The 15433-nt window shown below is 31.8% G+C and overlaps 1 protein-coding gene across 3 annotated transcripts in view; it reads right to left on the reverse strand.

The window, feature by feature from the left end:
- Positions 1 to 15433, reverse strand: part of Nbea (neurobeachin) — a 536577-nt gene that overhangs the window by 379639 nt on the left and 141505 nt on the right. For all 3 annotated transcript variants that reach the window (XM_070002976.1, XM_070002975.1, XM_070002977.1), the window contains 4 exons: positions 13647 to 13864; positions 11037 to 11190; positions 3205 to 3385; positions 1271 to 1401 (listed from right to left, as the gene is read on the reverse strand). In XM_070002976.1, coding sequence (XP_069859077.1) covers positions 1271 to 1401; positions 3205 to 3385; positions 11037 to 11190; positions 13647 to 13864 — 684 coding nt within the window. The remainder of the gene's footprint in view (positions 1 to 1270; positions 1402 to 3204; positions 3386 to 11036; positions 11191 to 13646; positions 13865 to 15433) is intronic.

A 15433-nucleotide genomic window follows, 5' to 3' on the forward strand; every position in this document is an offset into this window, starting at 1 on the left:
GAATTACTACAATATTATTTTTAATGTAATCGATAAAAAAAATCATATAACATAGTATTAGCATCCATTTAAAGACTGGAAATCTGAGGTATAGAAGACAAGGGAATTTGTCTCAGATCACAACAACAGTAAGGGATGGAGCTAGAATACCACTTCAGAACTGCAGCTTTCCATACCAGACTCAAAGTGTTCAAAATGTTCTGGAGTTACAAAGATGTTAATTTACAGTCTACTATGTCTACCACAGCTAACATGTAGCAGAAGAATAACAGAGTCCTATTTAATTTACCAAGCAATGCAGAGCCTTGCTAGCAGTAAAATAATACATGGTCAAATTACTTGGTGAAATAGAACAGTGGCTACAATACTGGACATAATGACATTTAACTACATGGAGTTTGTGGTTGGTCTGCTTGAAAACTGAATAATCATAAAGCTATAAAACCTGTAAAAGCTATTAAACTTCTATTTTATGATTTCATTTATTGAGTTAAAAATTATTGTCTATATTTAATACTTAATTTCCAGTGTAGTAAGGAAATGGAAAGACATACAGGGTGTTAGGAAACCAAGTATCCAAGACTGGAATGACGGTGAGAGTGTGAGCAAACCTTTCCCTGAGGAAAGTACTTAAGCTAACTAAATCGAAGAATTAGACAACTTTTAACTGGGGAAAAAATAAGGATGAGAATTTCAAGGAGAGGAAACTACATAAGAATCTAAGAAGTTAAAAATTCTTTTGATGAGCTAAATACAGTCTACACACAAGCGATAGCTGGAGTAAAAATGACCAATTATGAGAAACTCTGAAAGTCATGTTAATAAAACTTCATGATGCTAAGGTTCAGGAAAACATGTAATAAAGAGAGCAAATTTAGAATGAGCACTCGTAGTATATTCTGAAATGCTCAACAGTATTAATTTAGTTGATAAACATTCAGGTAATTTTTGTTAACTATTATGTCTATCACCAAAAAGCCATCTACTTCAAAAGTCCACTACTTACACATTGAACTCTAAAATATATATAATCTTAAAAACAGAAATAACTAAAAAAAAACTGCTATGTGATATAAGAACCCTAGGAAGTAGAAATTAGTTTCTTCATTCAATAACCCACAAATGCAAATCACAGAGATATTAAAATTTTTGGTAACATAATTACAGAGCAGAAAGCCAGAAGCAGAGCCTGGAGCTTCTGATTACAGATACCACATTGCTTTGTTCTCCTAAACAAAAATAAAACCTTTACAAAGAAAATTACTATTACCTTGGATGCAGTGGTGGCAGTCACACTTTGGGAAACTTCCTGAGGTTTACTGCTTCCATGGGAAGATTTGTTTCCCCTGTCTCTCTGTCTTTGTCGACATTCTAAACAGTTTCTCACAGCTACACAGCAGACTGTAAAATATCAAAAACATACTATTACTATAAATTGTTACTGTGATGTATTGAAAAACCTTACTAATTAATTTCCTTAAAAATTTCTCTCCCCTTCATCTACCCATTATTCTAAAAATCAATCACATTAATAATTATTTTAATTATGAAAAATAATGAAAGCATAATACATAGCATGTAGTAAAAGAAATGAAAGCAAGACATATAAACTGCCAGTCATGTGAAGCAGCAGCTTTTTTATTTTTAACCAAGGATTGAACTCTGCCTCATAATTGAGTCACACACACTCCTAGCACTTTTTGCTTTTAGTTTACTTTTCAGTACCCCACCCTCCCCGCTTCCCCATCCCTACATAGCTCACGATATACAGGTACTATCCAACTTACTGATTGAGAGGAGGTCTAGCTGAACATTTGCCAAGGCTGCTCTCAAACTGTGATCTTTCTGATCTTAGACATCCCAGTAGTTAGAAGAGGTGGGATTATAGCTACCATACCCAGTCCTCAGCCCATTTGGTTCTTTTGTCAGTACTTGGATTTGAACTCAGGGCTTTATATATCCCTTAGTTTGTTGCTTGATTTATGGTCTTCCATTTGAGCCTTTCTTCCAGTTCAAGCTGGCCTTCTGCTGGTGATTTTGCAGCACTTCTCACTCTGATGCCAAAGCTCATCAATTTATTTGGGGGCGGGGGGGGGGGGGAATAGGTTCTCACTGAGTTTGTCTGGCCAACCCTCAAAGCATGATCCTCCCATCTCAACCTTTCCACATAGAAGAGGTTACAGGCATGTTACTGCTGTGTCAATCCTACCAGAACCTTTGGAACTTCCAATATAACCTATTATTGTATTACCCTCCATCCATCACAATTCTAATTTATTTATTTATTTATTTATTTATTTATTGGGTCTGGTCGTGGGGCCTGAACTCTGGGTGTGGGCGCTGTCCCTCAGCTCTTCAGCTCAAGGCTAACATTCTACCACTTGGGACACAGAGCCACTTCTGGCTTTTTTCTTTTTCTCCTTATGTGATGCTGAGGAATCGAACCCAGGGCCTCATGCATGCAAGGCAAGAGGTCTACCACTGAGCCACCTTCCCATACACAATTCCAAATTTTATGGATCATTTATTAAAGTGTTCAACAAATTAAAACTCACACGTCATAGTTTTCTTTCTTTCTTTCTTTCTTTCTTTTTTTGGTCAGTCATGGGGATAACACTAGAGATATATTCTTGCCTTGGCTTTGAACAATCCTCAGACCTCAGATTCCTGAGTAGCTAGTATTATAGTTATGAACCACTGGAGCCCAGTCAACATATAAAATGACTTTCATTAGGCTATCATAGTAACCATACATATTCAGGTACCAACAGGTTCTAATATTTACAATTCTTTATGGTAAGTGAGTTTATTTGACTTTATCAATAAACTTTTAACATATTCAATTACTTCCAGAAGCAGTGAAGTATTCTTTGTCATCAATAGTAAAGGCTTGACACATAGGTTTTTTTGTTGTTGTTGTTGTTGCTGTTGTTTTGAGTTGCTCCTGTTGCTGCTGCTGTTCTTTTTGGTGGTAGCTGGATTGAATCTTAGCCCTCTTGAATGATAGGAAAGTGTTTTGCCACTGGGTTGTACTCCCAATTCAATACTGAAACATTTAAAGTCAGGCCAAAGGAACTTAAATCCTGGCTCTGGCATGTCAGAACTTATGGCTACCTCCTTAAATACCTGTGTCCTCATATGTATATGTGATTACAAAAATGATGACGTCACGTACGTGTTTGCTGTTATCCTTAATAGACTTACCAAGTCTTAGGCACTGTCGCATTAAACCTCCAGAGGACATGTTTTTTTCAGCTTCAATCTCACTGAAATTTAGAGAACTGGCAAACACAAGGACATCAACCATAGCCATCAGTCGGCTGAGGAAAGTTACTGCTGTCTCTGCTGACATGCCTTGAGTTACTTCAATATTTTCCAATTCCGTCTTTAAGAAATTAGAAGATTTAAGCCTTGATTAAAATTGGAAAATATAATACATGTAACACATAATACAGCTGAACAGTTTAGCAATAGTTAACAGTACAACTGACAAACTAATACCGTAGTTTAGCAGACTATGTCAAATCAAAAATGGTAGTCTACCTTTCAACTATTCTTGAATACTGAAAGAGACTTTTAAAACCATCAATGTTGATTTTAAATGTCATCAGTTGTTTTATAAAATGTATGTTGAAAGGTGTGACACTGATCAAGACATATTGTATTCATAACTGCAATTTCTTTGTACAACAACAAAAAACAGGAATATTTGGGAAAGTTATTAAGGAATAACTATACATGAGCACTTTAAATAGTTTTATCTTATTAAAATTTATAAAATCATGAAGTTGACATTGCTTTCCAAAATACTTTTTTCATTTATATTTTTCTTCTGAATACAGAAAATAAACAAAAGGAAAGGTAGCATTTTTTGGCATCAACAATGAGATGGCCTCCAAATTGAAATGTACATTAATTCCTTCTTTTCTAGATTCAAAGCTAGGACTCAACTCAGTACCTGATGCTTTTGCTCAATGGCTAGCACTCTACCAATTGAGCCATGTCTCAAGCTCAACACTAATTCTTATGCATTTTAGAAAACACTGAAACCACTAGGTACTGCATATGTACAATAAAACTCTAGGGTAATGATGATCAAGATCATCAATTCCTAAATACTTAGTTAGTGAAAGTTTTCATATATGAGTGTTTTTATATTATTGCCACTAATACATTCTCTGTAAAAATAAATAATTTCTCACCTTCAGAGACAAAAGTATTCTGTTTCCTAAATATGTAACTTTGTAGCTTTATAAGCAAAGGTAAAATTCCTCCTTTTACTTTTCATTATGTAATATGTAGCATTTTAATGATTTCGTTTCTTACAAGGAGGGTTCATTTTCTCAATGCCAGAATGACAGAAAAGTAAGGAATACTTTATTAATAAAAATATTTACTGGTTAAACTTTCTGAAAATGTGCACACTCATCATAGAGATTATCCTTACCTCTTTACTAACTGATATATTCACTAAAAGAAGAGCAGATATAATGGATTGCTCTTCCTACTTAAAATTCCATTCTGACACTGTTTATACTCATCACCCTACCCAAACTTGTTCTTGTTTGGAAGAAGTAGGAACATTAACATGCACATGTCTGGGGAAAACACTTCATTAGTTAATGTTTTTTTTTCTAAAGTTGGGTTGGAGTATACAGTGCTAACCTTCAAAATGTTCTTCTATTCTGAGTGAATTACAAACAGAATATTATAAAGAAAAATATTTATATGATTTGACAAAGTGTTATGTAGGATAAAAAATGACTTTAAGCTAACAGACATTCTTAACAGAAATAACCTAAAAGAGAATTCTTAGTATGTTATGTACAAGAATAAATTACAAATACAATGAGTATTATATAAGCATCTTATGATATGGTTTAAAAATAAAAATTACTTACATACAAATTATCATTCAACCATTTTTAAAAATGTCAAAAGCTGATCACACATCTGACTATCTTTTTTCATTATATTTGATCATTTCATTATTATTTAGAATAATAAAATGCCAATTCATTAATGCCTTGGAAAAAATAATTATTTTAACAAATCTTTAAAATATATAAAAGATATGCCTGATGTTAAAGATGATATGGAAACTCAAAATAACCAAGTCAAAAATTTCATAAGTAAGTAAAAATAAAATTTAAAACTAAAAACCTAAAAATTACTCAGAAGTAATACTAACCTTAGAACCCTGGACATGCATTAGACAAAACAGACAACAGACCAAAAAAGTACAAGAAAAGAAAATTATTAAAATTAAATGAAAATACATGTAAAATTGAAACACAAAATATATTTAGAATCATATTTGATTACTTTGTTAAAAGTAAAATTCTCAGAAGAGACAATCAGAACTAATATGATTAAGATTAAATACTTTGAGTAACAGCAAATAATATATGTAAATACAGTTCATATATAGAAAATTATACATGTGCTATTTTATATAACAATTGTCTTTTTGAATAGACGATTAATATACCATTTTAAAAATTAATGGTGTTCCTTTGCAAAAATTCTATCTGTACTGATGTAATCAGAAATGATTCAGGGAAATGAACTACTTATACCAATATTCTATAGTTTGCTTTAAAGCAATCATATTATAATTTATTAAAACATTCAGAAACCTTCTTATAACTCAAAGTTGAAATATTTATGTGATTAAAACAAAATTATTTTTACCGATATACTATATGTTTTATGTACAATTATATGTTATACTAAGTTTCAGAGTATAATTAAATAAAAAACTAAACTCATATAAAAAGAAATTTACAAAGGACTAAGTTTCACAATTAACAGTCACCAACCATTCCTGTTCTTTGCTTTGTGCCATATATACATTTATACATGGGAATATAAATATGCAAACATACTATTTTTATGACACAATCACTGGAAAATAGAAAAGCATCTGGAAAACTTAAAGCATAACCATTGCCATAAGACAGATATATATCCTACTAAATTTAGATTCTGTCATTGCTTTTAGACAGGAAAAGCTTGCTTTTTTAAAAAAATCATGCAATAACTAGTAGAACCACAAATGCCAGTTTCATTATTGTCCTAGGAGAGAGAAAATTAGATTACATTTAAAACTGAATCCAATTCTGAATATTCAGTGTTCTATATGTTAAGTTGGCCATTTTTAACACAACAAAATCAGTAAGTAAATTTGTGGTTGATCCATGATCTTTGTTTTTATTATTTTTTTTCATCCAATTCTCTACTTTGATTCATGAACAACTTGAACAATGTGGCAGAAATAAATAACATGCACTGAAAAAGTTAACAAGGAAAATAATAGTTTCCTCAAACCAAAGATTCACCAAATCACATAGCAAGTGACATTATTATTCCTGAGTACTAAAAAGAGCTGACTAATTTTTTAAAAAGTATTTTATTATCTATTTTCTTTGTAACATGGTTTTAAATAATATAAAATAATAAATAAAATACAATTTAAAATAATCTACGCAATCTCAAACCTCAAAATAGTGCTGCTTCTTCAGGAATATTAAATTTAGAGTATTCTGTATCAACATAAACAAGACATTGCCAGTCTTCTGTTCTTAATGTTTGTCCTGACATATCACCTTACAAGTAATATTAAGCTGAAAAGCTGAAATTTTTCTTCTAGAAAAACATATTGTAATATACAAATTTTATACCCAGTAGAGATATTTATTCATCTTTGGTTCTGGGGAAGCAAACAGAGCCCTCTGTGGCTAGTCCCATATAAAGAGAAGACACAAAGAGTGTATCATTTTTGTTTTTTGTTACCAAAAAGATCACCCATGATAACTAAATCTGTCTCAAATATTTTTAACTTCTAAGTTCTGACTATGACAGGCCTACTTTATAAATAGAAGAATGTTCTATCATTACATAAAATAAAACCAAAAGAAATTAAATGGTTCCAAAGAGTGACACAAGAAAGGAAACTTTCAGAGGTAGCCTCACCCAATGCATGTTACAAGTATTACGTAACTTAATTTTCACAAACTATAAAATATAACTAACATCCCTTTTCAAATGAAGAAACGAAGTTTGAGGACAAGCAGAAAACTATCAAGGTCAGGTTAAAATACAGATTTGTCTCATATACTTTGTGTTAACTCACAATTTCATATGTGCACCTTACTGATATTGAGAATCACATTTGTTTATGAAAAGTACACAAATGTTTACAATAGCTTCGGGGAATGAAAAAGGCATAGTCTTGGGTTGAGCTTCGAGATATCATTTTTTAAATATTTAGTTTTCTATTTATCTTTCCAAAATTTAACACATTTCAACAAAAATATATCAAATTACAAAAAAATTTGCATGGCTGAGTAGAAAAACTTAAAAAGATTTTAAAGAGATTACTACAATATTTAGTGATTATTTTCAAAGTTCAACTTTAACAAATGGCTAGTAAATCAAATTCAATTTCTATTTGTTTGTAGTCTTGTTTTTCCTTTGCCAATATGGGGCTTTGAACATAATGCTTTGTGCTCTTACTAGGCTTGCTTGTTCACAGCTATTGCTCTACTAGTGAGCCACCCCTTTAGTTCAGCATTTTGTTGGTTAATTGGAGATGAAGTCTCCCAGAATATTCTGACCAGGCTGGCTTTAAGCAGTGAGCTTCCAGGTCTTACTGTCCTGAGTAATTTAGATTACAGCTGTAAGATACCAGAACCCAGCGTCAAGTTCTTATTAGTAGGAAAAAATTTACCTTAAATTCTAAGCAATGATTTTTGTACAGTCATCATAAGCAATAAAGTTTTCATTATACATCATTCTATTATGGCATTGTTGTTTTATGTGGAGGTCATACCCTGTGTCAGTATTTAATAGACTAGACCATGGGATAAGTCTGCTCCACTAGGCAGTCAATAAAAAGAGTACAGTTTTACTAAAATGGGCACATGCCTATTTATTTATGTGCCACAGCTGCTTTTCTACTGTACCTGCAGTTAAGTAACCGGATAGACACCATATGTCCCACAGAATGTAAATACTGACTATCTATCTACACATAGAGAGTTCGATCAATACTGCCATATCATCATTAAACCCATTTATTCATAAAGTACCTATCTATACATGACATAAAAATTTGAAAAATTCCTTATAATCAATCAAAATTACCAGAACTCAAGAATTTGTTTCAAATTGTAATGGTAGTTTTAAGATAATGTGCCTTTCTGTTCACCTGTATGTTGTCAGTGTTGTCAACTTTTTCTTTTATCACTTCCAAACATTTCTTGTCTTTTTATATTTTAAATAAAAGTTCAAAAAGTCCACATTTATTTTCAGCTTTAATTTTTTTCTTTATTCTTTCTCTCTCTCTTTCTATGTGTTGTCTTTCTTTTTTTTGGGGGGGGTACTGCTGAAATTTGAACTCAAGGTAGTTCCTTCCTTCCTTCCTTCCTTCCTTCCTTCCTTCCTTCCTTCCTTCCTTCCTTCCTTCCTTCCTTCCTTCCTTCTTTCCTTCCTCCTTCCCTCTCTCCCTTCCTTACTTCCTTCTTTCCTTCCTCCCTCCCTCCCACCCTCCTTTCCTTTCTTTTCCTTCCTTCCTTTTTTGGGTATTACTGAGACTTGAACTCAGATTGTGCTCACTCAGCTTGCTAGACTGGTGATTTACTGTCTAAGGTATGCCTCCAGCTTTTTTCTGGTTATTCTGGAGATAGAGTGTCATGGATATGTGTGCCCATGCTAGCCCCAAGCTGGTATCCTCTAGATCTCAGACTCAGGTAGGGCTATATGTACAGGAATGAACCTCAGGCATCTGGCTTGGCTGTTTCTTTTAAAGAAGCAGCATGTTAAAGAATAGAAAAATCAGGTGTGTTATACCAGCAGGCATAGGCATAATCAGTTAATGGACTGACATAACTGAAATACAGAAACACAATAAACAAAAGTTTCTATAGTTGAGTGAATTCTCAAAGTGTAAGTAGTTTCAAATCAAACTACAGGAGTCAAAATTGCATAGGTAATTTTAGGAGCCAAAATTTTAAAATGCCAGCACATTTATTATATAGTATTAGAAAAGTGAAAAAATATGGGTAGTAAAATAGTACATAAGTGAAGTTTATAATTCACCTCATTAATTTAATTTCAATAGTAGAGATCTTTTGACTTTATAAAGTTTAGAATATCACTTAGTAATGTGGACATTTCAAAATTGTTCAAATTTTAGTAACTAATGTTACATATTTCATATGAAGGTAATTTTATTCTATATAAAAATTTAAAATCTTTAGTATTTTAAAGTAAATTTTAATACAACCTTTAACAATTTCTTGACACCAAATGAAAACTTTAAAATGTAAAATTTCTGTAAAGAAAATAGTCACATGGAAAACATTGATACAGTATTTAAAAGAAAAATAAAAGAGCCTTCCCTGTCTTAATATTAAAATAGCTTAAAACTGTAGTTGAATTTGGTTTAAATTACCAAAGGAGAACTGAGATTAAAGAGAAAAGATGGCATATGAGTCTCAGGATACTTGTACTCTTCATATGTCATCCACTATTCATATTGTTCTTCTCAGGTCTATTAGCTGGCTAATTCCATAATGGCTTAATGTTCTACAACCTCCTAAATCAGTTTGCTTGACTTTTAGACATAAATTTTTTTTTAGGTTTTGTGACTTTTTAAATATTTTTATTGTAAAAATACTGTACAGAAGGGTTACAGTTACATGAGCAAGGTAATGAGGACATTTCCTATCAAGCATTGTTATCTCCTCCTTTGTTTTTCCCCTACCATCCCTTCCCTCCCACCTCCAGAACTACACTTCCCCCACACCCACCTTCTCCACATAAATTGTAAACTTCCTTTCTTGTACATCTACCCTATCCAAGTAGCCAAAGAGTGTAGATTATTTTTCCTACCTGTACTGAACTGGTGAGGGTTTGTCATTAGCAGTTGCTCTTTCCTGACCCAATATAAATTCTCTAGAATTTATTTGTAAGTTTGATTCATGAAAATTTTTTATTATTGAATTCAGTGTTGTAATCTAACAAGTATTTGTTCAGCACTCACACACACACACACACACACACACACACAAAACAAAAACGTTTACTGTTGCACTCAAAGAACTGATAATCAGAGTGAAATACATTTGTAAGTCTATAGAGACTTTTAGTTTTCTCTAGTGAAAATTACTATGTGGATTGTGGATACAAAGTTCTGTATGTATAGACAAAAATATTTTAAGCTTCACTTCTGCTCTGGTCAAAGTAGTGACAAAACCAGTGGGGAAAATAGCCAAGTGTATGAAATAGCTTGTTAAAGATGAAATATAAATCAGCAATCAATTTGAAAATAACCATAATAAACAATAACTATCTTAAGAAACTGACAAATGTTGGATGGCTTTCCAATATGACAAATCATATAGGGAGTACAGTTCTATATTATTTCTCAGTAAGCAATAGTTATGGAGTCTTATTTTTGCTGTAAATCAAAGCTATAATTATTTTATTATGTTGCTGGGGATTAAACCTATGACTTTACAAACGCTAGGCAAGTGCTCTCCTACTCATCTACACATATTTCCAGCTCTGAATCAAAGATATTTTGAAATGACAACTAAAACAATAAAATTAATATTGATCTATTATATTTTAAATGACATATGTAGTCAACCTGTTTTTCAAATTTGTTCTATTAATACACTGCAATGTTTTATAAAGAAACACATGGGAGCTGGACATTTTAATGTTGATTTAGTACAGAATACAAGACAAAAATATTGCATAAGGATTTTAACAGCTTACATCATAAGGTATACAAAATAAATATAAATTGTTCCTAGGTGTGCCTCTTCCAAAATAACATGCATAGGTATTACCTGAAAATATTTTCATAAATACATAGAGATATATGAAATAAATGAGAATGGACTAAGAATTAAAATGGCTAAAACCATTAGAAGAACATATTTTGTTATAGTATCTGACACTACTGAAATGTTCAATTCTTGTAATTACACAATCATACCACTAGATGGAGACAAAGTACTTACAGTTGGTGATGTAGCGGCAGAAAGAAGAGGTAAAATTCCACCACAAGCGATGATGATGTTGTCTACCATTTGGGAAATGAGGTGAATTGTGTTATGTACAAAAATAATGTTTTCATTGCTATTAACAAAATCCATTACAGACTTTGTAGAATGGCTAAAAAAGATAAAGCACAAATTAACATTTCCTTAGTTTAAGAATAAGATACTTTAGAGTAATATTTTTAACTAAAAATGAATTTATGACTATTGAGGACCTAAAGAAATTTAGAACGAGTCAGAAAATGATTTAAAACTTTTTACATTATCAAAACTGAATTATGTACAAAAATAATGTTTTCACTGCTATATACAAAATCCATTACAGACTTAGTAGAAGGGCTAAAAAAGAGAAATAGTACAAATTAACATTTCCTTAGTTGAAGAATAAGATGCTCAATAGGAAATGCACTCATTACCTTACTCATGTAACTATAACCTCTTTGTACAGTATCTTTACAATAAAAATTTAAAGATACTTTATTTTGAGTAATATTTTAACTAAAAATTAATTTCAGACTACCGAGAGAACCTAAAGAAATCAAAAACAATTTAGAAAATAACATAACACTTTTTACGTTATCAACCCAGAACGTTTATAAGGGTTTTGTGTCTAAGTGTATAAGCAAATATAGTAGTAACTAGATTGTAACATGTGACTAGGTCAATGAATTTAACTAAAAATACAGATTTTTGCAACATCTGTTTGTTCTGTTGTGAAAGGCAAAGCAATGTCATCAGTAACTGAAAGCTTTGCCTTTTAGGAACTTTCAATTTCTCCCAACATCTGACCGTAGCCTGACTTTTCACCAGCCATGTTAAAAAAATACACTGTCCAAAAAATGACAGGATGAGAAAATAAATAAATTCAAAGATATATTGAGTAATAAAAGGAAGGTTTTATCATAGAAAACATGCAATGTAAATGGCCAAAGAAAAGTATTTTGCGTTAGTTTGTGTCAGTCAGAATGTGAACTGTTTCTAATTGAAAAAAATGCAAAAATAGTGAACTAAAAATATTACCTATTATAGTTTGGATTTTGGAATGTTTTTCCCATGTCCTAGAAATAAGGACTAGCTTAAATCCTTTTTTAATTACATAAAATTCTACCTGGGGAAGCTCTGTGAGTATACATGAAAATCACAAACAAAACAAAGGCAATTTGTTAGTGGAAGGTAATGTCACTGGCTCCTAACAGTGTAATTAGTATATTACATGTTTTCTCGCCACATATGGATTCTCTTGTTAACAGTAATATATCTCAGGGTACTTCACTTTCCTTTACTCTCATCAGGTAATTCAGCATATGACAACATTAGCAAGAAAAAACATATGACTAGCCTAAGAAGAAACTGATCACAAAATCAAAAGCAAAACTATTTTTATTGCAGACACTATCTACTGCTTCCACAGTAGTAGGACTTCTTTCCTACTAAGACAGTCTAGATTTTATTCACAATTGAGCTCTGCTAGGAGGAGGAAACTTTGGCCTCATCTCAGCTATTGGGTTATTAGCCAGTATTTATTATTGTGTTTTGTAGGTGACTTAGAAATGAACTTTTGATCCTCATGGATCATATAGGGGAAATTTCCTGAGAGTCTTTTATAGAAGAAAATAAAAGTAGATGAAAAGAAGAAAAGGAAAAAGAAGTGTAAAAGAAGGAAATGAGGAGGAAGATGAAAAAGGGAGATAGGGAAGAAGGGAGGGAAGGAGGGATTAAGGAAGGGAAGAAAGGAAGGAAGGAAGGGTTCCTGCCTTTTAATGTGGTGGTTTCTTATGTTGAACTGATACTGGGAGATGAAGCTTCCACCTTAAATCCTCAAATAAAATTGGGAAAAGCAGAAACTAGCATGAGTCCTGAGAATATCATGTTGTTAAGTTGCCCATGGCTGAGGTACTTTGTTATAGTCATCAACTTACTAACTTATATACATTTAAATGTAAATGATACACTAACTAACAGTGAATTATTTGCATAATTGCTATTAGAAAACTGAACTGATGCCTAGGCAAGCTTGAGGACTGAGTTCAACACCCCAGTACTGCAAAACAACAACAATAACAAAAACCCTAAATTGAAAATTAGAAAATACCATGACTTAATACTTGTAGACTTGTTTTCATTGATTATATTTTAATGAACATCCACTATGGTTTAAATGGCACAGGCTTTAAAACCATATATATATATATATATATATATATATATATATATATATATATAGAGAGAGAGAGAGAGAGAGAGAGAGAGAGAGAGAGAGAGAGAGAGAGAGAGAGAGAGAGAGAGGGATGTTTATTAAATTTCAGTAAACACTATTAAGAATTTAGAATTTAGGAAATGGTTTTCTAATTAAATCTCTTTTACTATAAAACAAACCATGCCAGATATAATTTTTTGTCTTAAGCCTAACAACCTTTCAAAAATTTAAATGTCCAAATATTTCTAGTTAACTTAATTGGGCATTTTTATTCAAGGATATAATCAATTAGGAATCAATTAGCTGATGGCAATAAATAAAAAGACTCATTTTCTTAAGTGAAACTAATTTTATTTATAGAAAAATCGTTGTACCTTCTCCAAACATGTACATCTGTTTCTAAAGCAAACAATAAATCAGTGAGAAGTCGCTGGTGCATAGGAGACCATTTAAACTCAGGTATCCGAAACATTGTTGTTCGGGGGCCAGGGCTGAATTGGCGGCGCTGCTCCTCAGTCATGGGCATTCCTCGAAATCCTAAGTCAACTCTGAGATCTCGGTCTTGTTGGGTGATAGACCGACCCTGAACAGCCTAAAGAAAGAAAAAGTAAAGTTTGTGGAGCGCAACAAAAGTCTGACTTAAAAACAATAAGGATAAATAAAGTGAGTAAGTAACACTTTAACATAGGATTTCAGTAGGTTAATATATTTAAAATATATTATTCACCTGTCATTCCCTATATAGGAAGGCCAATATGACAGCTTTTATTTTAATATTGAAGAAACTAGTAAAGGTAATCAAAGGTTAACACCAAGTTCACACTGAAAACCAGATATGTGTGGCCTTGCTATCTGTCTATATACAAGACTTCATAACTCTCTAATGAAAGTGAGGATACATGAAATGGAGCACACTGGATATGTCATTAACTAGTTCTTACTATAAACACGTGAGTAGAAGAAATATTATTTGAACATATTCAAGCTAAATCGAAAGCCTATTTCATTCATAATACTTCAATTAAAATTACAAATGCATTTAAGTTACATAACAAACCAGAAAAAAATGCTTATACGCTTTCAATAAAAATAAAACAGGCAAGTATAGTGATTATTATGTTCAATAAACAAAGCACCATAATTTCCTTTATTCTAAATTTCTACCTAATTTGATATCCCCATCCCCTGACAATTATCATGGTATCACAACTGTCACAAAAAAATGAAAATGGCAGTTTACAAAGAACAAAATAAAAATATCTTTTCCAAACAGATTATAAAATATTTTTCCTGAAGCACAAAACACTACTAAAGCTCTTATATTTATAATGGAAATGAGTTAAATTTATTTTCAGTGGTTTTAAAGACAGGTTAAAATAATACCCAGAGGATAAAAAAATTCAAATAATTAATGGTGAAGTATTATTATAATTTCTCAAACTCTTAGTCATAAGCTATTATTTAGCTTAACAACCATATCAAAAAACATGTTTTTAGTTTTATTATGTCAGGGCCCAAACTGCAGTACTAACATTTCATAACTAAGTAAGCCTAATCTTCACCTTTACCAAATTCCTACTACATGGGTAGAAAATTGTCAATGATACTAATTACAAATTTTCTAAGCCATTATTACCTACCTCACAGGGTTGGTGTAAGGATTAAATCTGAATCTACACCTAGCACAGTGCCCAAAACACAGAAGGTGCTTGATAAGTAACAGTTCCCTTTTCCCATCCCATTCATTTATCATTTCTACTGGGCTATACTCCACAGAATAGCACTGGGCCTGGAAGCTTGAAAGAAGGTTAATGAAGAATTCAGGATAAAGATTTCAAGTAAAACAAGTGTAAGTGAAGTATGAGCCATGAAATATTAAGTACTGGAAGAGACCTTAAAGGCCATATTTTTATCTAGTATAATGCTCTGCACTATTTAAAGATCTCAAGCTCCAGAATGGTTGAGCAAAGTTACACAAAAAATGTGGCAGAATGAAGTTATTATTCAGATACTTTTCATTTCACATACATATTCTACCATACTACCAAATTGTATAAATACTATTATACATTAAATACATAGTATAATTATTAAGAAATTATTACATTTCACAACTAATAGCTCAGTATATACAGCTAATAATTCAGTATTTTTGCTATTG

Source organism: Dipodomys merriami, unplaced genomic scaffold, assembly GCF_024711535.1.
Source record: "Dipodomys merriami isolate MVZ:Mamm:240054 unplaced genomic scaffold, mDipMer1.0.p SCAF_6, whole genome shotgun sequence".
In the NCBI taxonomy this organism is placed as follows: Eukaryota; Metazoa; Chordata; class Mammalia; order Rodentia; family Heteromyidae; genus Dipodomys; species Dipodomys merriami.